At 43.1% G+C, this 27,467-nt stretch overlaps 2 protein-coding genes across 10 annotated transcripts in view; one reads left to right on the top strand and one right to left on the bottom strand.

Moving 5' to 3' along the window:
• The first annotated feature begins 437 nt into the window (after window positions 1-437).
• Window positions 438-13,430, top strand: LOC139375359 (zinc finger protein 395-like). Of its 9 annotated transcripts, XR_011627779.1 has the most exons (11): window positions 474-824; window positions 5,911-6,140; window positions 7,081-7,301; window positions 7,409-7,509; window positions 7,755-7,960; window positions 8,099-8,199; window positions 8,376-8,652; window positions 8,892-8,975; window positions 10,353-10,471; window positions 10,713-12,532; window positions 12,772-13,430. XR_011627779.1 is itself a non-coding variant. In XM_071117069.1 (10 exons), the coding sequence occupies exons 2-10, from the start codon at window positions 5,946-5,948 to the stop codon at window positions 10,822-10,824; spliced, it is 1,413 nt and encodes a 470-aa protein (XP_070973170.1). In that variant the 5' UTR covers window positions 438-824; window positions 5,911-5,945; the 3' UTR covers window positions 10,825-13,430. The 9 variants fall into 9 exon arrangements, 8 of the variants coding, with proteins under 8 accessions (XP_070973170.1, XP_070973164.1, XP_070973165.1 ...); XM_071117069.1 differs by having other exon boundaries at window positions 438-824; window positions 7,758-7,960; window positions 10,713-13,430; XM_071117063.1 differs by having other exon boundaries at window positions 451-824; window positions 10,713-13,430.
• Window positions 13,431-14,220: 790 nt separating this feature from the next.
• LOC139374324 (prepronociceptin-like) overlaps window positions 14,221-27,467 on the bottom strand; it is a 35,828-nt gene continuing 22,581 nt past the window's right edge. The window contains exon 3 of the mRNA XM_071115355.1: window positions 14,221-16,011. Within this exon, the coding sequence (XP_070971456.1) occupies window positions 15,382-16,011 (630 nt within the window). The 3' untranslated portion in view covers window positions 14,221-15,381. The remainder of the gene's footprint in view (window positions 16,012-27,467) is intronic.

The raw sequence follows: 27,467 nt of genomic DNA, 5'->3' as shown, positions 1-27,467 counted from the left end.
TTTAGTCAAACGCTGATTAATTGTGAGATTAGGAATGGAGCTGTGACATTACAGTAGCAATATTGTTAATGTTGCAGATGGGTATGAAATGGCAAAAAATAGACCTAATAGAACTAACAGTATATAACATTTATTATAATAATTCATTTGGAACTTCACCAAATTCCCTATCGTAGCCTATGACAAACTTTCCCTGAAGCAACGTGACAAAGTTCTAAACTTGCACTGAAATTATGAGCAACGTTGCAACTTTCAATGTAGCTGTTTGCTTTCTGCAGCATGCATACAACAATGTAACCTAGTTGAGTTACTGTACGTCCATTGTGAGCTCCACTCAAACAAGCCCAAATCCAAGCTACTGTAAACAAGTGAGCTTTGTGGGGCGTGTGTCTAGAAAAACAGGGTTTGACCAATGAACGCTGACATCCTTACCACATGGTTATCTTGTTTACTACAAGACCTGAAAACCCGCTGAAAACAGATTAAAGAAAACCCGGACGTGTATTTCATTCTTTTTGAACAAAACTCGACACCTACAGCTATATTTTCACGCTAAAACTGTTTAACTGCCACTGATGTATCTATTCAGTTGAGTCAAATATGTAAAGTAGACGGTTATTTACGTCCGAGTACCGTGTATGTATGGTATTTACTTGATAATGTTTTCGCAGAAGAAAAGCTCCATTCCAATCCTGCCCCTTAATCCATACCGGGTTTGGATATAACCAGCATACAGCCCTTTTTCAGGCAGGGAAAACAGCATTTCAAGTTACAGCCGGTTAAAGCGAGCTTTAAGGAAGCTGGTGTGTTGAATATTGGCAGAGGTAAGTGCACTGTACCCATTGAAACTTTGGGAGGGTTTTCTCAAGGAAAAGTGCTGTTTGGGATGCATGCTTTTCAACATGTTAGTAGATTCCTTATGCAGTATATAAGGTTAGGATTTTAAGTGCATATCTGTATTGTAAACATGAAGGGGAAGAAAACATGTTCTTATCGCTGCAAAATGCATTGAGGCTACGTTTTATATGACCATGTTTATCAACTGTGAAGTTGAATATAATATTAGGACCCAGTCAATGCAGACGCTTGTTATTTGTGGGCTATCAGTAATTGTTCAATGAAGCAATCAATGCCCTATATTACATTTTTATTACAAAGCATGAGCTGCAGAATATAGGCTGTAAACGTGATGTTTTGCATCCTAAAATATCTTGTGTGCATAGATCCTGTATGACAACCTTATAGAACTAATTTAGTTTAAAACAACATCCAACATACAACATTTATAAAATCAAACGAATTAAAAATGAATTATGCATTACACTAAATCATCTACATTAAGTATCGTAGTGATAATTTTACTGCAATGATGGTGTTTTCATGGTCTATTTTTGGTAAGAGAAATTGACAGTTTTGGTGCGGACATGCGTGGTTATACTACTTTCTACCGATAAGGGGGTGGACAGCTATGTCATAGACCCTCAAGTTCTAGAATGTTCTGAGAATGGCAGCTATTTTGGTCTCGGAGAAATCCAAACCAGTCTTTGAGTACCACAGTGAGTCATAATACCCATAACCTAGTGGTCAAACAGGGATATGGTTCCAATCGTTTTCCCACCATTCATATTTCCCATAGTGGATTTTAGAAACACTTAAAACAAGGGCTGTGTTTTGTGTAGAATTACCCTTGCGTGATGTTTTGATAACCCTGTAAATCTCTAGGACAATGTGATTTTGATCAATATTTACCCCCCCCCCCCCCCCCCCTCGAATGTTCGCTAAATGTAGTAATAGATACATTGCCTAGATTTCTTTAAATGGACAATTCTGTGAACAGTCTTGTGCAAGTTTTAAATAGACACCTGTTAGCAAAGGTGTCAGCTAGAGATGAGGTGCAGGAGCTTGCAGGGATTTGTAGTTTTGCATGATGTCTATTTTGACCTAATTAGCATTTTTTAATCTGAGTAAATTCAGTCAAATATTTGTCACCTTGTCCGAGAGAGATTTACATGGTTATCAAAACAGCACGTTTTGGGTAAGCCTATACAAAATTATTTTATGTGTTTCTAAAATCTCCTATGGGAAAAAATAATGGTGGGAAAATGATTAGAACCACTTCCCTGTTTGACCACCAGGTTTTATGGGTATTATGACACCTCCACTGTGGTGCTATATAGGAATGAATGGCAGAAGAGGCATAGGTGATGCATTTCTTGCTTTTACTTATGGAGGAGAATAAAAGGCATGCGTGTAAAATACAGTGCATTCAGGAAGTATTCAGACCCCTTGACCTTTTCCACATTTTGTTACGTTACAGCCTTATTCTAAAATAACTTTTTATTTATTTTAATCCATCTACACACAATACCCTGTAATGACAAACCCAAAATATGTATTTAGAAATGTCAACAACAAAACAATATGTCTTATTTACATAAGTACCCTTTGTTATGAGACTCAAAATTGAGCTCAGGTGCATCCTGTTTCCATTGGTCATCCACGATGTTTCTACAACTTCATTGGAGTCCACCTGGGGTAAATTCAATTGATTGGACATGATTTGGAAAGGCACACACGTGTCAGTAAAAGGCACATGACAGCCCGCTTAGAGTTTGCCAAAAGGCACCTAAAGGACTCTGACCATGAGAAACAAGATTCTCTGGTCTGATGAAACCAAGCGTGAACTCTTTGGCCTGAATGCCAAGCTTCACATCTGGAGGAAATCTGGCACCATCCCAACGGTGAAGCATGGTGGTATCAGCATCGTGCTGTGGGGATGTTTTTCAGAGGCATGGACTGGGAGATTAGTCGGATCGAAGAAAAGGTGAACAGAGCAAAGTATGGAGATATTTGATGAACCTGCTCCAGAGCACTCAGGACCTCAGACTGGTGCGACGGTTCACCTTCCTACAGGACAATGACCCTAAGCACACAGCCAAGACAACGCAGGAGTGGCTTTGGCACAAATCTCTGAATGTTCTTGAGTGGTCCAGCCCAAACCTGAACCCGATAAACATCTGCAGAGACCTGTAAATAGTTGTGCAGCGATCCAGTTGCAGAGGGAGGTGTTTAGTCCCAGGGTCCTTAGCTTAGTGATGAGCTTTGTGGGCAGGATGGTGTTACACTGAGCTGTAGTCAATGAACAGCATTCTCACATAGGTGTTCCTTTTGTCCAGGTGGGAAATGGTGGTATGGAGTGCGATTGAGGTTGCATCATCTGTTGGGGCGGTATGTGAGTTTGGGTGAGTCTAGTGATTCCGGGATGATGGTGTTGATGTGAGCCAAGACCAGCCTTTTAAAGCACTTCATAGCTACAGACGTGAGTGCTACTGAGTAGTAGTCATTTAGGAAGGTTACCTTCGCTTTCTTGGGCACAGGGACTATGATGGTCTGCTTGACATGTGTGAGTATTACAGACTCGGCCGGGGAGAGGTTGAAAATGTCAGTGAAGACACTTGCCAGTTGGTCTGCGCATGCTTTGAGTAAACATCCTGATAATCTGTCTGGCCCCGCCTTGTGAATGTTGACCTGTTTAAAGGCCCCGCCTTGTGAATGTTGACCTGCTTAAAGGCCCCGCCTTGTGAATGTTGACCTGTTTAAAGGCCCCGCCTTGTGAATGTTGACCTGTTTAAAGGCCCCGCCTTGTGAATGTTGATCTGCTCACATCGGCTACGGAGAGTGTGATCCCACAGTCACCCAGAACAGCTTTTGCTCTCATGCATGCTTCAGTGTTGCTTGCCTCGACGCCAGCATTAAAGGCATTTAGCCCATCTGGTAGGCTCGAGGCTGGGTTTCTCTTTGTAGTCTGTAATAGTTTGCAAGCCCTACCATATCCGTCAGCGCCGGTGTAGTAGGATTCAATCTTAGTCCTGTATTGACGCTTTTCCTGTTTGATGGTTCATCTGAATTGCATTCAGTTGTGAAACTGACGAGGTATCCCCTTTCCCCTTATAAGACGTGTTATTTTCCCCTGTATTCCTGGTATAGAGTTACAGTGCCACCTGTGGCTGGTGACTATTGTATGCCTCTACGTACAGCAGCGAGCTACTGTTACAGAGGGCCAATGTTGTGAAATCAAAGGAAATTCTGTTACCATCAGGTTGGTTCATCATTACACCAGTGAGTCAAACATTACTGGAATCAAGGAGGGGATGGAGAGAACCTTACCTCCCCCTTCTCTCTTTAAAACTCAGCCTTTGGCTTCTCTGGTGGCATTGTTGTTGCTTATGCACACACACACACTTCTTCCCTTCTCTCTTTGATGTGTTTTTAATCGGTATTACAGGATATGATGGACCGTGACCACTCAACAGAGCAAATCTGGTCCACCCTAAATCTTTCCCAACTGTAAATTGTTCTTCTATATTTTCTAGACGGGGTGACTCACTGTGTCTTGCTCTCTGGTTTCCAGAATTGCATCAGTTATCGTGATGACGTCCATATACTGATGCCCATCGGAATGTTTCTATTGACGACGTGAGAACGGCAGGGGGATTGATGGTAGAATGAGTTCATGGGATTAGAGGTAGAATCACTTTGCAGGAGAAGAGTTCATTCATTATTGGGAGAATGTTTTTGGAGAATCCCACACCTCAAATTATTGGAGACTATTATTGAAGCCCTGCCTCTATCACATTTCCTGTGCAGGGTAAATACAAAGCATTTTGTCATAATCGTTTATTTTTGAACATGTAACTTGGAACAACTTTAACAAATGAAGAGTCATTAGTAGGGCACTCTTTTGGAATTAATATATTTCTGGTTTGAAGATTCTATTCACAGGCTACTGTTGTGTTTGTAATAGTATCTTAAGGTAGGCCTACACATTCCATTGGGATGTTGAATGTCAGCTAACTTTAGCTCTGTGTGTAGGAGGTTTAACCAGCAATGAGCTCTCTGTAAAGGTCAAGGCAAACCTTGTGCCTCAGGTGGTAGAGCATGGCCCTCAGGTGGTAGAGCATGGCCCTCAGGTGGTAGAGCATGGCCCTCAGGTGGTAGAGCATGGCCCTCAGGTGGTAGAGCATGGCCCTCAGGTGGTAGAGCATGGCGCTTGCAATGCCAGGGTTGTGGGTTTGATTCCCACAGGGGACAAGTGTGAATAAGTTTAAATGTATGCACGCACTACTGTAAGTTGCTCTGGATAAGAGCATCTGGTAAAATGTCTCAAGTGTCCGAAATAGAGAAGGACTCCAAAATAGGTCATGGGTAAATATTTGTGTTGTAACTCTATCTGCGGAAGCCAGCTGATCCCAAGCCAGTACACACCATAGTATATAGTTGGATGGTGTAGAAAGAAGTCACCTCCTACCCACTGATTTGGTGTCAGATGTGTTTTTATCTAATAGTCAAGGATAGGGTTGGGGGATATGGTCATCTGATGCAATTTCAACCAAGAGCGTTTAGGTGGGGAGGGGGTAGATTTTGATCTAAGACAGGTGTTCATTCAAGTGCTGATGAAGACCAATTATGTAATTGATTAGCTTTCAGGAGTGCCCTCCCCACACTCTTAATCAATCCATAAACATTCATGGCAGAATGGCTGAGCTGTCATCCACACATGCATCTGTATGGATATGACTCTGTCAACAAAGTTAACTTTATAGAGCTTCAAAACATGAAATACAATCGCAAAGTGAGCACACAGATTTTTTTTCTGTAATGTGTTGAAAGCAGATGGTCAATTTCTCAATCCTCATTGCCCTGCAATGGCATTTGACTGTAAAAGAGATGAAGTGTAACATGCGCACTTCTAAGATCTTTTAAAATGGATACCAATGACAACCAGAGTGCATTTCTCAGAATGTAACACAGCCTGATTTCTGAGGCAGGATCAGTACTCTCCTACTACAGTAACTAAACCCAAACTCTACTCCTGTTTCGTCTGTTTGTCTCTGTCTGTGTTCCCAATAGATCTTCTGAGTCTACAGACAGTGTTACTGCCAACCATGTTACCTAAGAGTCGTCTGGGGAAGCGTTCCCCATTAGGGGCGTTGGTGTGTACCTCCTGCCCCTCCATGGAGAGCACACTGGAGACAGGGGGTCATGGGGACCCCGAGGGGGGTGTGGGGGGCCCAACCATGGGATCACCAGGGCCCCAGCATCTCAGCAGGTTCAATAACAAACTACTTCCAGGACAGAAGGTGAGGCAGACATTCTTATGTTCTATGTCATGCTTGAGAGAACACCGACAATCTGTCTGTCACTCTCTAATTCAAATTCAGATTGTTTTAATGCATTTTCTCTTTCCTCGAAGTATCGCTGTCTGTCTTTTTATATCTGTCTCTCTTACGCTCCCCCTCTCTTTGCACTAACCCTGACTTGTTCTTTTTGACTTGTCATTGTACATCTCTCTCTCTCAATCGTTGTACATCTCTATCACACTCTCTCTTGCTCTCTCTTGCTCTTTCTTGCTCTCTCTCAATTCAAAAGGGGCTTTATTGGCATGGGAAATATGTTTACATTGCCAAAGCAAGTAAAATAAACAAAAGTGAGAGGATCATTTAACAACGTCAACAAAAAACTATTAGAAATGAACAGTGAACATTGATTGCCGTCTTCTCATGGCAACGGGCCGCAAATCTTGCTGCTATGATTGCACATTGTGGTATTTTGCCAAACAGATATGGGAGCTTATCAATGTTGGATTTTGTTATAGTGTGGACACTATACAAATGAACCTTGAAGACAATGAACCTTGAAACGCTTGTGGATATTCCTTGTCAAGTTCTCAAATTCTTTGTGGGTCTGTGTGATCTGAGGGAAATATGTGTCTGTGGTCATACAGGTTAGGAAGTGCAGCTCAGTTTCCACCAATTTTGTTGACAATGGGCACATATCCTGTCTTCTCTTGAGAGCCATGTCTGCCTATAACGACCTCTCAATAGCAAGGCTATGCTCGCTGAGTCTGTACGTAGTCAAGGATTTTGGGTCCGTCACAGGGGTCAGGTATTCTGCCACTGTGTACTCCTCTGTTTAGGACTCTCTCTGTCTCTCTCCCCCCATCCTTGTACATCCATATCACTCCCTCCCATTTCCTCCCTCAATTACACTTCTGTCGCTAACCTCTCCCTCTCTCTTCAGGTGTATGTGTTGTGTGGAGGGCGTGAGTGCACAGGGATAGTGGAGCAACACAACCATGTGGATAATGAGGTGGCCGTCCTACTGCCTGTCCTGGGACAGCATGTCCTGAGGAAACTAGAGGACGTATGGACCTGCCCCACCGTACCGCCTCCACCTTCTACTACGACACAAGGCACAGGCAGACCACACCAAATGTCCTCCTGCATCGACGTGCCCAGGAGGTTAGTGTAGCGTGGATGTCATTTGTGTGTTAACTAGAGCAGGGTATGCATTCCCCTGTCATTGTGTGTGTCTCTCTCTCTATACCTTATCGTTCTCCCTGCTACAGGAGTGCGGAGACTATGGATGAGATGATGGCAGCCCTGGTTCTGACCAGCCTGTCCTGCAGCCCTCTGGTCCCGAGCCCTCCTCAGAGAGACACAGTCACAGGTAATTCATTGACAGAATAATTGATTGAGTGATAAGCTCTTGGTTATATTTTTTCTCTCCCAGTTTTTGTCAACCATTGCAGCACTAGTAAGGTGTGTGTGTGTGTGTGTGTGTGTGTCTCAGTTGGTAGAGCATATTGTTTGCAACGCCACGATTGTAGGTTCGATTCCCATAGGGGTCCAGTATGAAAATGTATGCACTGTAAGTGACTTCTGGATAAGTTACTAATGTGTGTATGTGTACAGCAGGTTCTGCTGGTATGGAGTGTGGAGGCGGGGAACTCTCAGACAGCGGAAGTAGTGGCTACTGGAGCTGTGACCATGGCTACGGAAGCCCAGCTCCCTCTCCACCAATCACAGAAACGGAGGGTCACAGCCTGTCCATGCCCCCTGATGAGGGATTGGACATGGAGCAGGTGCTGTTTGACGAGCCAGCACCACGGAAACGCAGGGTGAGTTGGGTAGTAACGGGGACAGACTTTGACCACTGTGGCAATGTGCTTGCCAGTAAATTCTGCCCCACATCAGCTACTTGTTCTTGATTTAATGTTCCATCAGCCTTGCTTACCTGTGAACTTGTTTCCTCTCAGAACTCAGTGAAGGTGGCCTACAGGTGTCTGTGGCCAAACTGTGGGAAGATTCTGAAGTCTGTCGTTGGGATTAAACGTCACATCCGTACCCTGCACCTGGGGTAAGTGTCTAGGGATGAGACTGATCTTTGGTGCAAAAATGGCGTCCGTTGACATTATAAAGTCTTAACTTTTATCATCAGATGATGTGACAGTGCTTCTACTAGCAGTAATAGTTGCACAAGAAAACAGCTGTTGCATTAATCTATGCACTGTATATCCACGTGTTTTCCCTCAGCCAAGTCAGTGAGCATGAGCGTTGCTCCTGCAGCGAGGAGGACTTCTACTACACAGAGATCCATCAGCGGGAGCCGCGGCCTCTCACCAGACCTCTAGGGGTCTCCACCCCCAGCACCCCATGGCCGGCCTGCACCTCCACCTCCAGCCCCTCTCCCGCTGGCGTAGGACCAGGAGCTGGAGGAGACACCCCCACAGAAGTGAGCCCCCAGCTCAGCCAGTCTGCCCCCTCCACCCCAGACTTCTTCTGGCAGGTCCACTCTGAGCACTCCTACCAGGTAAGCACTAGGACAACTGCCCTCCCTGCTATTCATGTCTAAGTTATCTCTGTTCTGCATACCGGGAATGAAAAGTGGAAAACAAATGTGTTTCTTGAGTTAAATTTATAACAAGCATGCTATGAGCACCTATTGCAAACTCTGTTTTTGTATGAGGTTATATAGCCTATTGTTTCATATTTTTGCAATCAATGATCCTACCTGATCGCAATCATTGATCACTTTATTTATCTCTGTAGGTTCCAGTCCAGGTGGTGGCTCCACCTGTCTCGGTCTCCTCCTGCCATTGTACCACACCTACCTCAACCCTCCACCCAAGACAGGTAAACTTGCCTGAAGCACTGGGTGGGTAGAGTTTGCACTTTAGGACTGAAGGAATGGTCTCAAATGTGCAAACCCCGCCGATCCCACAACCCAGAAAAGTGTTGGTAAAGGAGCTGGACAACAGACTACACCAATGAAATGACAATCAACACAACCCTGACTCCTGGGGCTCTTGGACTCAACCATCACTGCAGAATCCAATAGGAGAATCTCCATGGAAATTCCCTGTAGATAATTGATTTATAAACACTCAGTTAAGAATCTACTGTACAACTGCTGTTCATGCTCTATGTCCAGGTATATGCTATTTTTGCTGGTAGAATTCAACATATTTTTGCCCTTTAAACACAGAATTGTCCATATATCCAAGCGTTTTGACATATTTGCTTTTAAAAGTGGAATATTTGCAGAAACATTTCCCATTCCGAGCCTTTGCCAGTATGTGTTTGGGGAATTGAATTCAGTCCATCAGGGAAAAATAGCATTTGTTTTCTAGGATAGATTTAGTGCCCTGTCTCCAGAGCTGCTCTATACTGCCAATAGTGTCATGGATATTTACCCGCTAATCCCCTGTTGATTTGATCATATTTTCTTTCCATCGCTGATCTGGCTGCCTTTGTCTCCACTGGCCCATAGTCTCTCGTTAGCTGGTGCTACAACACTGCCACCTATCGATATGTAGTAGAAACTGCTGGTAATTTATTTGTGACAACACGTGGACACTGGCGTGATCAAGCCACTGCAGTAGTCTGCAGCAGTACACACAAAGAGAAATCAACGCTGATGCCGTTTCAGCAGTTAACATGCATCGTTCAGTTTACTATAATCTAAATACGCATTGCATGAATGCTAAAATAGTGGATGAAGATTTTCCTTACTTTCACCAGTGTTGTTTTGCTGGACCTTGCAGTATTGTGAGAGATGGCAACATCAAATGCAGTATGTTGTCATTTATTTTATTAGTTTACTTGTCAGCAACCATGTGCATTGAACCAGATTGATCTACACTGCTCAGTTCCCATCTGTAGTATTAATGATATTTACAGATTGTTTTATATTTTCCTTTAGGGTTGTAGATTTCTCAGCACAACATATGTTCAATTCAGGTGTGGGTTATTTGTATAAAATTAGACAGATTAGTTAGTAGTCTCTAACCAATTACCAAAAACTGAGTTTACACTTATTTATAGTGGCTGTCCTTGTCTCCTCTCATCTGCAGTTCCTTTCCCATCAGTGGAGGTAAAGGAGATGTGGAAAAGAAGCCTTTTAAAAGGACATTATGCTCTTCATCACCCATAACAAAGGCAGTCATAATATGTATGTTCTGTTGTTTTTCTATGCACTGCTTCTCACCTGTTTCCCCCTCTGTCCACCAGGGTGCGTCGTTCCGTGTGAGGTCAGTCAGTGTGGGAGAACAGTGGCTGCAGCAGCACAGTTCCCCCATCGGAACGCACCCTGTCAGCACCTCTCCCCAACGCAGCCACTGGTCCGCAAGGTGAGATATTTATACTATTACTAATGTATCACTATTGATAACATTTTAATGCCTCATATCTGCCTCAGTCAATCTGAGTCTACAGTAATTTCCCTTCTCGCCGATCTGATTTTTCTGTCTTTTCCTCACTCTTATCAATGCATCTCCTTACTTATGACTCTCTCTCCATTTCCGTTCATTACATTTACTGTAAATTGACTTCCCCTCCCCCTCTCTTTCCCTCCCTCTTTTCTCTCTATAGGAGAATCCGCGGCGAGGCGAAGAAGTGCCGTAAGGTGTACGGCATCGAGCACCGGGACCAGTGGTGCACCGCCTGTCGCTGGAAGAAAGCCTGCCAGCGCTTCCTCGACTGAACCCCTCACAGAAGAGAGGGATGAAGAGCGAGAGAAAGAAAGACGGAGCTGTCACCTCTTCGAGTGAAGACTGAGGAAAGATCTGGGGGGTCAACCAGTGGAGCACCATGTACGTTGATGTTTATTTCTTTCTTTAAAAAACACTTTTTTTGTACTTTTTACCACTTTACTAAAAGTTTTATGTATTTTGTTCATGTCTTTGACAACTTCGGGTTCTTGTGCGTTGGTGCTCATGGTGAACTCTGCATGGGGCAGGCAGCTAAATAACCTATGACTGGTAACCTATGACCTTTACCAGAAGCATAGTTTTGCATCTCAGTTCCCCTGTCTTCCTGCCCAGGGAGGGGCTATAAAGGAAGTGGAACGTGTGATCCTCTCTTCCAAATCTTTGGCTATAACTTATAAACAGCAGCTCTTCTATACCCAACAGCTATATAGGGGATGTCTATAGATCTATGACATCATGCCGTCCATAACTTGGCTTGGAAACAAGGCTTTTGTTGCCAATTGTGGGCCTGAGCCAGACAGGCGCTGAGCAGAACATCTGATCTGTAAATTAACCTAACTTCCAAACGCCTGGGGAAGAACAGATCCGTATGATACAAAGGTTAACCGATCCATCAGGCTTTGGCTTCCTGTCTGTGCATGCAGTGGAGAATGATGACGAGGAGAAGAACGTAAAGTGATACTAGGAGGGAGCTAGCCCTATGTGACAGAGGTGAAGCCTCACTAAATACGTAGGTCCTGTAAATAGCATGCTTGTTACCATGTCAGAGAAGAGTTGCAGTCAACTTGCTCATTTATTTGTTAAAAAGTATTGAGTTTCATTTATACCAGCTCTTGTCAATTGCATATAGTGCACGGATTGGTTGAGAGAATCCCCCTTGACCTATCGGATTCCATCTGCTCATGATCTACCAAGCGTCAGGTAACCAGGAAGTTGTGTCCTAAACAATGAGAATGGATTGGAGGAGAAGTAAAAATGCAGATTTGGGAGTCATTAGCCCAACCTGTGATGTCATAAGCCATTTATTCCTGCAAACGTGTATGTAGCTTTTTTTAATGTATTTGGCTTTTTTAAGGGAACAAAAACATGTTTTTTGGCGATGTCGAATATGTTAATTTGTATTGTGTTTCGTTATATTATCCAGCAATGTTGTCTATATTTTGCAACTTGTCGTTTTTCTAAGGTGTGTTAAATACAATGTTCCGCCAAGAATTACCATGTTGTGGGATATAGGAATGAATTCACATACTTTAGACCAATCAGATGTCATACACATTGATTTTCACTTCTCTGAGCATGATGTAACCAACTGTTAAAGTTAAGGACCCAGTATCTCATCCTTGTTGTTAGCAGCTACAGTAGCTATCCTTTCTGGTATGCCTTAAAGTCTTCTTAGTTACACCAGAAATAGTCTATAATATAGCCTCGTAACAGGCTTTGGTTATGCTAACGGATATCATTTCAGAGCACTAGTCTATAATTAAAGAGACACTATGAGAGAATAGGACATGAAAGTATTGGTTCCCTTTAAAACATGGAGGTCATTGGCAGCTTTGGTCTCTTACTCACATCGTTGTAATAAAATAAGCCATTTGTATAAATATATTTTGTCAGGAATCAATCTCCATACATTTGCCATATGCTTGGATATCCAACACTCCAGTACCAGCCTCAGTACTGCTGAAACACTAACTGAATTATGTTATCGAGGTTCCAGGTTTGATGTGGAATGTGCCACGTGGTGCCAAGATTTGAGTCTGAAAACATTTACATGGCTAAGGGTTTATCTAGAATTATATGCTGCATTGTGGCCCTAAACCCTTGTCACTCTGCCACTTATTGTAAATTAACTTGCATAAACAGATGTTTCATATGTTAAAACCCAAAATGCTTGTTTATTGAAACTCATGTTTCCTTGCAGTAAGCCAATGAATCCACAGAAGCAAAAATGGTTATATATTGTGTTATGTATAGTTAGCTGCCAAAATAATGGAAACACTTGAGTAAATGAGAGATACAAAGTATATTGAAATCAGATGCTTCCACAGAGGTGTCGTTCCCGAGTTAAACAAATAACATCCCATCATGCTTAGGGTCATGTATAAAATGCCCAGTTGCCCATTATTTTGTCTACCATGGCTAGAAGAAGAGATCTCAGTGACTTTGAAAGAGGGATCTTAAAGGCACATAAAGGGTTTAAAGAGTGAGTGTGTGTGTGTGTGTGTGTCTCTCAGTCACCAGATTTGAACCCAATTGAATAATTATGGGAGATTCTGGAGCATCGCCTGAGACAGCGTTTTCCACCACCGTCAACAAAACACCAAATGATGGAATGGTGCCGCATCCCTCCGAGTTCCAGACACATGTAGAATCTATGTCAAGGTGTATTGACGCTGTTCTGGCTGCTTGTGGTGGCCCAACACCCTATAAAACACTGGTGTTTCCTTTATTTTGGCAGTTACCTGTATGTACTGTACCTGGAAAGAAATGACCTCTGAATAAAGTACTTTTTTTATCATGATGCACTATTTTTATATGGAATCTGGAATGTTTTGGTCTTTTTGATGTTGAAATATGCTTGATAAAGATTAACCCTGTCTCTAGTAGTCTTGTTTTTATTCTCCTTTTTCAAATCTTGGCCTCAAGTTAGATGTAAAGTTATACACCTTTCCATGTTGAGTTGTGAGCCTGCATCTATACAGATATTTTATTTGATCAAGAGAGGACATTTATTGTTATTATACAAGACATTTGGTGTGGACATTTTTTGTTTAATAAATGGAGCATTGTGGGATTCATACAAGATGTCATTGTCTTGTGAACATTCTAGAACGCTGGAAGAAAACACCTCAAGACACCGACTCATTTGCTGCATAACAAGCCACAAAACAAATAGTAAACTATCTTTATTGATATGTAAAATGTCTGCTATTTACAGGTTTTATACTGCACAACAAAATGGTTTCACGTAATAACTCAGACCACTGTTCATACATACAGTAGGGTCTCTATTCAATGTTTTGGTGGTGTTGGAGGTGGAACTGCGTCAGAGATGCCAACTCCACAAGCGGCTCCTGGCATTCATCCTAAAGCGGACATTGCCATTGGCTGTACGTACATTAAGAGAAATCCCATGCAGCCTTGGTTACAAGTTGGAACACTGGAATATAAGAGTAACTATTTCTTTATAGCCTACACCAGGGATCATCAACTAGATTCAGTCGCGGGCTGATTTATTTTCTTTTCTTCAGCAGATGGTCTGGGGGCCTGAACATAATTACAAATCATTTGAAGACTGCAAAATTGACTACAAGAAGCCCAAACAGATATAACGTTTGACTAAAACATAACGTTTCTTACATTTGTATATGATCACATATCTATGTGTGGGAGTACTTTGGAACAGATTTCCTCAATTTAAATCACTTGGAGCTGATTTGCTGCTGTTTTTTGTCTTTCATGTTAAATTATTTTATTTGAATTGTTGGGCCTCCAGTTGGGGAACCATGGCCTACACTTTATCTTACCTTTTAACACTAGTGGGGCGGGTGTGGCTTGGTGACAATGATGGCAAGAGCAGTTGCTCACAGATTTGACAGCTCCAACGCAGTTCCACCTCGCAACACGTCAAAACATGCACTATGCTGGTTAACACTTGAACTGAGTGAATAGACCTAGGCTACATCTGCGTCTGCTTCAAAAAACACATGCCAAGGTTCATTCTCAAGTCAGAACATTATTTTTACCAACAGATCATTGGTACATGAGCATGGATATATAATTTAAGTCTTACGCAGTAGTAACAGTTAATTGTGATGTTTTGCTCCAAATTATAGTAGCCAGGGTTGAAATTGAAGTTTGGAGAATAGTTCTGAAGATGTGAATAGGTTACAAGCCATCCACAAACCTAATACTGAGATGGTGTTATAATATATATTATATTATATAAGATAGTCATGAACATATTTTAGCACATTTTCAATTGGAAATCTGAAAGTCATTTTTGTGTTAGCCACTAGAGGGTAACCTAACAAAGAGAGTGCCATGCCCGGTCACCAAACAATCTCCCTCTCATGTACTGTACTGGTTCAGGAAATCCATGGAAACTTCACTAGTAAGTCATTTAAATTCATGAAGTTTACACTGAATTAGCCTATGTAATAATAATAGCCATAATTGATGAAGGCAAACATGGTTTGAAAAGTTACATTACAGATGCAGTATAGACAGCAAAACAAATACAGTGTGTTCATGTGTCTATAATATTATTCCAATGTGATTCTCTGATAAACCATTTAGCTATATACATGGTCTTTTTTTAAACTATTTTCTTAGCTTTTATTCATAATGTGTTATTGTTATCAATAAAGAAATGCAGTATACAAGACTGAATCTATAATGCTCCAGTGTGGATTTTCATGAGGGGTTGTGTTCAGAACAGAAGTTTAATCATCACCTTGGTGACAGATTTGAATATGTAGGGCGGGGTTGGGGGTTGCTAGGTTACGACATGTGCGTCATTGCCAGGGATACAGTTGCCGTGTGCGTTGCTACACCTTGTTCTGTTGGGTGATGTCAGTGGAGACGCTGTTGTAGGACTTGCTAGCTCGGGTGCTCATGCCCAGGTATTGCTTCAGGAACTCACTGAACCGTTTCTGGTTGTTCCACTTGCGGGCAGATTTCCGGACGCCTATGAACCCGCCGTAGCGCTTCTGCAAGGGCCTCCCGGGGCCCATCAACTTCCTGTAGCCATGCCTTCCCTTCAGGAACCCCCCGAAGCGCTTCGACAGACTTATCCCCGCCGCTCCGTCCTGCTCTCTCTCCATCGCGTTATCCCCCTCTTCCTCGTCCCCCTCTTCCTCGTCCCTTTCCTGCATTTCCTGGGGCAGCTGGGAGTTGTAGACATCAGCGGTTAGCCGGCTCTCACTGCCCAACTCGTCTATGCCCAGAGCACGGACCACGTGGTCAAACCTCTGCAGGGCTACTGGGTACATCAGCCCCCCTTCCCCCTGTTCCTCTTCTTCCTCTGGCAGCATGGCCTCCACCTCCTTCTGGGCCCGCGTCAGCATGGCAGCGCCCCCTATGGGCAGGGAGGGTAACTGTGGGGAGGCTGAGGCCTTGCGGCACATGTCCCAAGTGAAGGCAGGGGAGACGTTACCCTCACACTCCACCAGACACACCTGAGACGGGGAGGGAAACACAGAGCACATGGCCGTTAGAGAGCAGCTCTCCCACAGACTATCCACACTGACTCTATGCCCATCCACACTGATTCTATGCCCATCCACACTGACTCTATGCCCATCCACACTGACTCTATGCCCATCCACACTGACTCTATGCCCATCCACACTGACACTCAAACACCTTCACTGTCACTCACTCACACGCAAAAACCTCATAGAATGATCAACCAAATCACACCCTGACCAAACCAAATAGAGACATAAAAAGGCTCTCTAAGGTCAGGGCGTGACACCTGTGGAACGTTTCTGACACCTTGTAGAATGCCCCGAAGAATTCTGAGGCAAAGGGCCAACCCAGTACTAGACAGGTGTACCTAATAAACTGTCCGTGAGTGTTAATCCTACTACCAGTCACTTTTTTCTCTTATCTCAACAGAGGTCATTAGAGCACGGAACAGATCAGTGTACTGTCTACACTCGGTCTGTTGTTTTTATGAAATTTTTTTCATTAAATAGTTTTAAAATCATGTCAACAACAACAACATCTTTAACCATTGGAAGTTCTGATAGCTAATGATTCCGAGACGCGGTTAGCTTTTTTGTCTGGGACCGCAAGATTGTGTCCCGGATTCCAACTAAAAAAATTAACAATAGTTAGCGTTTAGCCATCACGCTAACAGAGCAAGATAACGGTGCTAGATTCAAAATACCAGTGGTATTTGTGTCTACGTCTGGACTCACATGTGTTAGGTGCGAGAGGATATCTACACAAGAGGAGGAAAATAAGGTGGAACTGATAAATGAACATAAAATATTTGTCTGTTTCAAATGTATCATCATCAAGCAGCTTAGGGAGGAGATTCTCCGGCTGCTAGCTCAGCTGCGGGAAAAACAAGATGTGCTTTCTAAGTACTTGGATGCAACCCAGTTACACAGAATGTCAGTTCTGAATGCCTTCTACAGCCAAGGGGTCGATGAGTTGGGCGGTACTGACCTGATCCAATCCAATGGGCAGATGGTAAGCTCAACACGGCGGCCAGTGGGAGACTGGACACTGGCAAGGCGAAGGAGGTAGGGTTGAAAGCAGTCTAGCCGGCATCCATATATCCTAGAAGATCAGTTCCAGCTATTAAACAGCTTTGCCCCACTGGAGGCAGACATACCAGCTCTGGGAGTCAACTCTGATTCTGGGAGTACACCAACAGCCAGCAGCCATCAGGGGCACCTTGGCAATCAGCCGGTCGCTGACCAAAGGAAACAAGGTCTTGGGCCCTCCTCCATCTCCAGAGGATTCCGACGCCATCCGCTGCTACTGGTACATGTACGGTGAGGCAGGCTGGCATGAATCAAAGCCCACCTCCCCCTGCACGATGCAGACTGGCATGAGTCAAAGCACACCTCCCCCTGCACGAGGCAGGCTGGCATGAGTCAAAGCACACCTCCCCCTGCACGAGGCAGGCTGGCATGAGTCAAAGCACACCTCCCCCTGCACGAGGCAGACTGGCATGAGTCAAAGCACACCTCCCCCTGCACGAGGCAGGCTGGCAAGAGTCAAAGCACACCTCCCCCTGCACGAGGCAGGCTGTTCTGTTCCCCCTCTTCCTTACCCATCGGATTCCATCACGACCACCTTTGTCAGGGGCAGCTCGATGGTGAGAGATTTCATCCTGTAGGCCGACCAAGGTCCACTGTCATCCAGGCGCCCGTGTCCAAGACATCAACTCCCTCCTGCCCAGAGTTCTAGCTAACTACTCTAATATTGACACTGTTGTCACTCACGTTGGATTCTCCTGTCCTATTCGGTGTCCTGTGTGAATTTAAGTGTGCTCTCTCTAATTCTCTCTTTCTCTCTTTCTTTCTCTCTCTCTGAGGACCTGAGCCCTTGGACCATGCCTCAGGACTACCTGACATGATGACTCCTTGCTGTCCCCAGTCCACCTGGCCGTGCTGCTGCTCCAGTTTCAACTGTTCTGCCTTATTATTATTGGACCATGCTGGTCATTTATGAACATTTGAACATCTTGGCCATGTTCTGTTACAATCTCCACCCGGCACAGCCAGAAGAGGACTGGCCACCCCACATAGCCTGGTTCCTCTCTAGGTTTCTTCCTAGGTTTTGGCCTTTCTAGGGAGTTTTTCCTAGCCACCGTGCTTCTACACCTGCATTGCTTGCTGTTTGCGGTTTTAGGCTGGGTTTCTGTACAGCACTTTGAGATATCAGCTGATGTACGAAGCGCAATATAAATAAATTTGATTTGATTTGATTTGATTTAATGACATTCGGTTTCGGCAATCTGAGGACCTGAAAAGGGCTACAACATACTCTTGAAAACCCTTGTTTTCACAGGGAAGAGAACAGTCATCTCTGGCCTCCTGCCATGCTATAGAAGGGGTTCGGAATGTTACAACCGCCTTGCTGCCCTAAATAAGTTCCTGAAGAAACTCTGCAAAGACAGGAATGGCTCCTTTGTGACAATTTTGACTTGTTGTGGGAGCAACCAACACTCGTTTAAAGAGATGGAATCCACCCTGACCGCAGGGGTTCCAGGATTATCTCCAACATAGCGAACTGCTTAAGAGACTGGCGGTCTGGTTTTGTTAGTGCTCCAGTCCTCCCTGTCATAATAAGTAACAGAGGACAAGGAAATCGTATTCTATCCCAGAGAAATAGAAGTGCAGTAAATGTAAGTAACCAAATATATGTTCCTTTAACTGTTAGCTCCGAGGGTATTGTCTGCAATAATCATTTGGGCATAGAATTGAATGTCAGATGATGTGGAAGTAAAATGGCTACAGGTTCCTCTGCCTCACATAAAGCCTTTTCTTGTAGGAAGTTGCTATAGACCACCAAGTGCTAAAAGTCTGTATTTGGACTATATGTGTGAAATGTTGGATAATGTATGCGATATCAACAGAGAGGTATATTTTCTGGGTGACTTAAATATTGACTGGTTGTCGTCAAGCTGCCCAATCAAAAACAAGCTCCAAGCTGTAACCAGTGCCTGCAATCTGGATCAGGTCATCAGTCAACCTACCAGGGTATTTACAAACAGAACAGGAACTAAATCATCCACGTGTAATGATCATATCTTTACTAATGTTGCAGAAATCTGATCTAAAGCCGTATCCACACCCAGATGTAGTGATCATAATATAATAGCCATGTCTAGAAAAAACAACATTCCAAAGACTGGACCTACAATTGTGTATAAATGATCATACTATAGGTTTTGCAATGATTTATATGTTGAAGTAAAAATGTAAAGAAAAGATTTGTTGGTCTGATGTGTGTAATGAGGAACATCCCAATGCTGTGCTTGAAGCATTTATGAAACTACTTCCTGCAGTTACTTATAGACATGCACCCATCAGGAAACTGACTGTTGGAACTGCTAAATCCCCAAGGACAGATGATGAAACATTTTATGGCTGAGAGGGTTGAGGCAAAGAGCAAATAAGTCTGACAACACAGCAGACTGGAAAACATACAGTACCAGCCGAACGTTTAGACACACCTACTCAAGGGTTTTTATTTATTTGGACTGTTTTCTACATTGTAGAGTAGTGAAGACATCAAAACTAGGAAATAACACATATGGAATCATGTAGTAACCAAAAAAGTGTTTAACAAATCAAAATAAATGTTATATTTGAGATTCTTCAAAGTAGCCATCGTTTGCCTTGATGACAGCTTTGCACAATCTTGGCATTCTCTCAACCAGCTTCATGAGGTATGGAATGCATTTCAATTAGATGTGCCTTGTTAAAAGTTAATTTGTGGAATTTCTTTCCTTCTTAATGCGTTTGAGCCAATCAGTTGTGTTGTGACAAGGTATGAGTGGTTTACTAAAGTTAGCCCCCTTTACTGTGGCGGTCCTCTCATGAAAGGAAGACCCAGAGTCCAAATGTGAGATTTTTGGTTCCAACCGCCGTGTCTTTGTGAGATCTCCACATGTGTGGTTCCCACCGTGAAGCATGGAGGAGGAGGTGTGATGATGTGGGGTGCTTTAATGGTGACACTGTCAGTGATTTATTGAAAATGCAAGGCACACATAACCAGCATGGCTACCACAGCATGCTGCAGCAATACTCCATCCCATCTGGTTTGCACTTAGCGGGACTATCATTTGTTTGAAAAACAGGACAAAGACCCAAAACACACCTCCAGGCTGTGTAAGGGCTATTTGATCAAGAAGGAGATTGATGGAGTGCTGCATTAGATGACCTGGCCTCCACAATCACCTGACCTCAACCCAATTGAGATGGTTTGGGATGAGTTGGACTGCAGAGTGAAGGAAAAGCAGCAACAAGTGCTCAGCATATGTGGGAACTCCTTCAAGACTGTTGGAAAAGCATTCCTTGTGAAGCTGTTTGAGAGAATGCCAAGTGTGTGCAAAGCTGTCATCAAGGCAAAGGGTGGCAACTTTGAAGAATATAAAATATAAAATATACACTACCGTTCAAAAGTTTGGTGTCACTTAGAAATGTTCTTGTTATTGAAACATATTTTTTTAAATTGCCCACTAAAATAACATCAAATTGATCAGAAATACAGTGTAGACATATCAGTCTAAAGAAGGCCAGTTTATTTGCTTCTTTAATCAGAACAACAGTTTTCAGCTGTGCTAACATAATTGCAAAAGGGTTTTCTAATGATCAATTAGCCTTTTAAAATGATAAACTTGTATTAGCTAACACAACGTGCCATTGGAACACAGGAGTGATGGTTGCTGATAATGGGCCTCTGTACGCCTATGCAGATATTCCCTAAAAAATCAGCCGTTTCCAGCTACAATAGTCATTTACAACATTAACAATGTCTACACTGTATTTCTGATCAATTTCATGTTATTTTAATGGACATTTAAAAAAAAAACATTCTTTCAACAACAAGGACATTTCTATGTGACCCCAAACTTTTGAATGGTAGAGTATTTTGATTTGTTTAACACTTTTTTGGTTGCTACATGATTCCATATGTGTTATTTCATTGTTTTGATGTCTTCACTATTATTATACAATGTAGAAAATAGTACAAATTAAGAAAAACCCTTGAATGAGTAGGTGTGTCCAAACTTTTGACTGGTACTGTAGGTAAATTGCAGTTGTTCCAGAAAAAAGTGGCAAGTATCGCACTTAGATGTACACAGAGGACAAGTGTCAGTAACATGCATGTCAGTGTCTCCTGGCTCAAAGTTGAGGAGAGATTGACTGCGTGACTATTGGTCTTTGTGCAAGGTGTTGATGTGTTGAAGGTACCGAACTGTCTGTTCAAGCAGTTGGCAGACAGTTCAGACACTCATCGGTACAACACAAGACATGCAACTAGAGGTCTCTTCACAGTTCAGACACTCATCGCTACAACACAAGACATGCAACTAGAGGTCTCTTCACAGTTCAGACACTCATCGCTACAACACAAGACATGCAACTAGAGGTCTCTTCACAGTTCAGACACTCATCGCTACAACACAAGACGTGCAACTAGAGGTCCCTTCACAATCCCCAGGTCCAGAACAGAGGCTGGGAAACGCACAGTATTAAATAGAGCCATGACTACATGGAGGTCTTTTCCACCCCAGGTAACTCAAGCTAGCAATAAAACCAGTTAAAAAAACCCAGATCAAATAACACCTTACTGCACAAAGGGGACTGTGAAGAGACAGCCATTTTATATATATCATATTGTAATTCGCACTCTACTATGCATTAGACGGAGATATTGTGTGTATGTACTGATATGTAGACTGTGTGACATTTTAAATGTATGTATTTCAGTCCTTGACCAATAATGTTCTGTACTATGTATGATGTTATGTTTCATGTGGACCCCAGGAAGAGTAGCTGATGCTTTTGGGGATCCTAATAAATACAAACATTTTATGTAAAACCTACCTAAACCACTCCAGTACCCCTGCACATTGAAGAAGATACTGGAAATGCTCTGTAAATACTCACAGACTCGTGTGTCTTCAACCTGTATTGTCCTTCTAGTGTGTTTTTAAATTGTTTTTATACATTTTTATTATATATATTATTATTCTCACTGCATTGTTGGGAAAGAGCTCTCATGGTAAGAACTGTTTCATACCTTTTGTCTCCTGTGTAAATGGGGAATAAACTTTGAAACTTGAGAGAGAGAGAAAGAAGGGAAGAGGGAGAGTGAGGAGAGAGAGCAGAGAGGGAGAGAAGGAGAGAGGGAGAGGGAGGGAGAGAGAGAGGGGTGAGAGAGAGAGGGAGAGGGAGAGGAAGGGAGAGAGAGAGAGGGAGAGAGAGAGAGGGAGAGGGAGGGAGAGAGAAGGAGAGGAAGGGAGAGGGAGAGAGAGAGAGAGGGGTGAGAGAGAGAGGGAGAGGGAGGGAGAGAGAAGGAGAGGAAGGGAGAGGGAGAGAGAGAGGGTGAACCAACATTATGACTTGTTAGTTATTTATTCATTCCCCAGTCAAATCGAAATCAAATCAAATTCCATTATATTTGTCACATGCTTTGTAAAAAGGTGTAGGCTAACATTAAAATGCTTACTTAGGGGACACTTTGTCCAGGTGTTGTACAGTGCAAGACCTTCCATGGTCAAATGCTGACGTTAAAACAGCTTTATGAATTGAATTGAGATAGACGATGATACACGATGATACACCATCAAACACTGGGAGTCCCAATGTGAAGCATGATGATGATAGCCATATGACGCATGAAGAGACCATACTGTACTTCTCTCGACAGAACATAGAGTCCTCCTTTTTTGTCTTACAGAATGCTTCACCCTGAATTAACATGGCGTCCATGCTGTCTGTATGGTCTTTGTGTGAATGTACGCTTAGTGTGTGTATAAAACATTAGGAACACCTGTTCAATCCATGACATAGAATGACCAGGTCAATCCAGGTGAAAGCTATGATCCCTTGAAGGGGAGGAGACAGTTTAAAGCAGGATTTTTAAGCCTTGAGACAATTGAAGCATGGATTGTGTCTGTGTGCCATTTAGAGGGTAAATGGGCAAAAATATTTAAGTGCCTTTGAATGGGGTATGGTAGTAGGTGCCAGGTGCACCGGTTTGTGTCAAGAACTGCAATGCTGCTGGGGTTTTCACGCTCAACAGTTTCCCGTGTGTATCAAGAAGGGTCCACCACCCCAAGGACATCGACAAATGCCCCGACAAATTCAAGCTGTTCTGAGGACAAAAGGGGTTCCAACTCAATATTAGGAAGGTGTTACTAGTGTTTGGTATTCTCAGTGTAGTTATTCCTTAGAGAGCAGCACAGATAGAGATTTCTATATGGCTCACAGTCCCAACAGAGCAAGACATTACTATGTGATTTGTATATCTACAATCCGTCTCCAAATGCATCACAGTCTCGTCTTGGAGTCTCTCAGTGGAGATGCCCCAAGTCGGAGCTGAACCTGATATCAACACTCACACACACACACACAGATTATCCTCATCTCAGAATTCCTTCAGTTCGAGAGGCGTACAGTATACCAAATGTCGATTATGGCCGTCCCCCGCACCTCTCTGATTCAGAGGGGTTGGGTTAAATGCAGAAGACACATTTCAGTTGAATGCATTCAGTTGTACAACTGACTAGGTATCCCCTTTCCCTTTACCCTGCAGAGAGACGACTTCTCTAGAGAGAAAGAGACAAATATACCCTGCAGAGAGACGACTTCTCTACAGAGAAAGAGACAAATATACCCTGCAGAGAGACGACTTCTCTACAGAGAAAGAGACAAATATACCCTGCAGAGAGACGACTTCTCTACAGAGAAAGAGACAAATATACCCTGCAGAGAGACGACTTCTCTACAGAGAAAGAGACAAATATACCCTGCAGAGAGACGACTTCTCTAGAGAGAAAGAGACAAATATACCCTGCAGAGAGACGACTTCTCTACAGAGAAAGAGACAAATATACCCTGCAGAGAGACGACTTCTCTACAGAGAAAGAGACAAATATACCCTGCAGAGAGACGACTTCTCTACAGAGAAAGAGACAAATATACCCTGCAGAGAGACGACTTCTCTAGAGAGAAAGAGACAAATATACCCTGCAGAGAGACGACTTCTCTAGAGAGAAAGAGACAAATATACCCTGCAGAGAGACGACTTCTCTAGAGAGAAAGAGACAAATATACCCTGCAGAGAGACGACTTCTCTACAGAGAAAGAGACAAATATACCCTGCAGAGAGACGACTTCTCTAGAGAGAAAGAGACAAATATACCCTGCAGAGAGACGACTTCTCTAGAGAGAAAGAGACAAATATACCCTGCAGAGAGACGACTTCTCTAGAGAGAAAGAGACAAATATACCCTGCAGAGAGACGACTTCTCTACAGAGAAAGAGACAAATATACCCTGCAGAGAGACGACTTCTCTACAGAGAAAGAGACAAATATACCCTGCAGAGAGACGACTTCTCTAGAGAGAAAGAGACAAATATACCCTGCAGAGAGACGACTTCTCTACAGAGAAAGAGACAAATATACCCTGCAGAGAGACGACTTCTCTACAGAGAAAGAGACAAATATACCCTGCAGAGAGACGACTTCTCTACAGAGAAAGAGACAAATATACCCTGCAGAGAGACGACTTCTCTAGAGAGAAAGAGACAAATATACCCTGCAGAGAGACGACTTCTCTACAGAGAAAGAGACAAATATACCCTGCAGAGAGACGACTTCTCTACAGAGAAAGAGACAAATATACCCTGCAGAGAGACGACTTCTCTACAGAGAAAGAGACAAATATACCCTGCAGAGAGACGACTTCTCTAGAGAGAAAGAGACAAATTTACCCTGCAGAGAGACGACTTCTCTACAGAGAAAGAGACAAATATACCCTGCAGAGAGACGACTTCTCTAGAGAGAAAGAGACAAATATACCCTGCAGAGAGACGACTTCTCTACAGAGAAAGAGACAAATATACCCTGCAGAGAGACGACTTCTCTAGAGAGAAAGAGACAAATATACCCTGCAGAGAGACGACTTCTCTAGAGAGAAAGAGACAAATATACCCTGCAGAGAGACGACTTCTCTAGAGAGAAAGAGACAAATATACCCTGCAGAGAGACGACTTCTCTACAGAGAAAGAGACAAATATACCCTGCAGAGAGACGACTTCTCTACAGAGAAAGAGACAAATATACCCTGCAGAGAGACGACTTCTCTACAGAGAAAGAGACAAATATACCCTGCAGAGAGACGACTTCTCTACAGAGAAAGAGACAAATATACCCTGCAGAGAGACGACTTCTCTACAGAGAAAGAGACAAATATACCCTGCAGAGAGACGACTTCTCTACAGAGAAAGAGACAAATATACCCTGCAGAGAGACGACTTCTCTACAGAGAAAGAGACAAATATACCCTGCAGAGAGACGACTTCTCTACAGAGAAAGAGACAAATATACCCTGCAGAGAGACGACTTCTCTACAGAGAAAGAGACAAATATACCCTGCAGAGAGACGACTTCTCTACAGAGAAAGAGACAAATATACCCTGCAGAGAGACGACTTCTCTACAGAGAAAGAGACAAATATACCCTGCAGAGAGACGACTTCTCTACAGAGAAAGAGACAAATATACCCTGCATAGAGACGACTTCTCTACAGAGAAAGAGACAAATATACCCTGCAGAGAGACGACTTCTCTACAGAGAAAGAGACAAATATACCCTGCAGAGAGACGACTTCTCTACAGAGAAAGAGACAAATATACCCTGCAGAGAGACGACTTCTCTACAGAGAAAGAGACAAATATACCCTGCAGAGAGACGACTTCTCTACAGAGAAAGAGACAAATATACCCTGCAGAGAGACGACTTCTCTAGAGAGAAAGAGACAAATATACCCTGCAGAGAGACGACTTCTCTAGAGAGAAAGAGACAAATATACCCTGCAGAGAGACGACTTCTCTAGAGAGAAAGAGACAAATATACCCTGCAGAGAGACGACTTCTCTAGAGAGAAAGAGACAAATATACCCTGCAGAGAGACGACTTCTCTACAGAGAAAGAGACAAATATACCCTGCAGAGAGACGACTTCTCTACAGAGAAAGAGACAAATATACCCTGCAGAGAGACGACTTCTCTAGAGAGAAAGAGACAAATATACCCTGCAGAGAGACGACTTCTCTAGAGAGAAAGAGACAAATATACCCTGCAGAGAGACGACTTCTCTAGAGAGAAAGAGACAAATATACCCTGCAGAGAGACGACTTCTCTACAGAGAAAGAGACAAATATACCCTGCAGAGAGACGACTTCTCTACAGAGAAAGAGACAAATATACCCTGCAGAGAGACGACTTCTCTACAGAGAAAGAGACAAATATACCCTGCAGAGAGACGACTTCTCTACAGAGAAAGAGACAAATATACCCTGCAGAGAGACGACTTCTCTACAGAGAAAGAGACAAATATACCCTGCAGAGAGACGACTTCTCTAGAGAGAAAGAGACAAATATACCCTGCAGAGAGACGACTTCTCTACAGAGAAAGAGACAAATATACCCTGCATAGAGACGACTTCTCTACAGAGAAAGAGACAAATATACCCTGCAGAGAGACGACTTCTCTAGAGAGAAAGAGACAAATATACCCTGCATAGAGACGACTTCTCTACAGAGAAAGAGACAAATATACCCTGCAGAGAGACGACTTCTCTACAGAGAAAGAGACAAATATACCCTGCAGAGAGACGACTTCTCTACAGAGAAAGAGACAAATATACCCTGCAGAGAGACGACTTCTCTACAGAGAAAGAGACAAATATACCCTGCAGAGAGACGACTTCTCTAGAGAGAAAGAGACAAATATACCCTGCAGAGAGACGACTTCTCTACAGAGAAAGAGACAAATATACCCTGCAGAGAGACGACTTCTCTAGAGAGAAAGAGACAAATATACCCTGCAGAGAGACGACTTCTCTACAGAGAAAGAGACAAATATACCCTGCAGAGAGACGACTTCTCTACAGAGAAAGAGACAAATATACCCTGCAGAGAGACGACTTCTCTACAGAGAAAGAGACAAATATACCCTGCAGAGAGACGACTTCTCTACAGAGAAAGAGACAAATATACCCTGCAGAGAGACGACTTCTCTAGAGAGAAAGAGACAAATATACCCTGCATAGAGACGACTTCTCTAGAGAGAAAGAGACAAATATACCCTGCAGAGAGACGACTTCTCTACAGAGAAAGAGACAAATATACCCTGCAGAGAGACGACTTCTCTACAGAGAAAGAGACAAATATACCCTGCATAGAGACGACTTCTCTAGAGAGAAAGAGACAAATATACCCTGCAGAGAGACGACTTCTCTACAGAGAAAGAGACAAATATACCCTGCAGAGAGACGACTTCTCTACAGAGAAAGAGACAAATATACCCTGCATAGAGACGACTTCTCTAGAGAGAAAGAGACAAATATACCCTGCAGAGAGACGACTTCT

This window comes from Oncorhynchus clarkii, chromosome 19 (assembly GCF_045791955.1).
Source record: "Oncorhynchus clarkii lewisi isolate Uvic-CL-2024 chromosome 19, UVic_Ocla_1.0, whole genome shotgun sequence".
In the NCBI taxonomy this organism is placed as follows: Eukaryota; Metazoa; Chordata; class Actinopteri; order Salmoniformes; family Salmonidae; genus Oncorhynchus; species Oncorhynchus clarkii.
Note: the sequence above shows the minus strand (reverse complement) of the source record. Positions and strands in the feature narration are given on the sequence as shown.

Excerpts from the sequence above, each read along its gene's own strand:
- LOC139375359 (XM_071117063.1), top strand. The coding sequence starts at position 5,946 with ATGTTACCTAAGAGTCGTCTGGGGAAGCGTTCCCCATTAGGGGCGTTG. Across the intron at positions 6,141-7,080 it reads AACTACTTCCAGGACAGAAG|GTGTATGTGTTGTGTGGAGG; the intron begins GTGAGGCAGACA and ends CTCTCTCTTCAG. Across the intron at positions 7,510-7,754 it reads TCAGAGAGACACAGTCACAG|CAGGTTCTGCTGGTATGGAG; the intron begins GTAATTCATTGA and ends GTATGTGTACAG.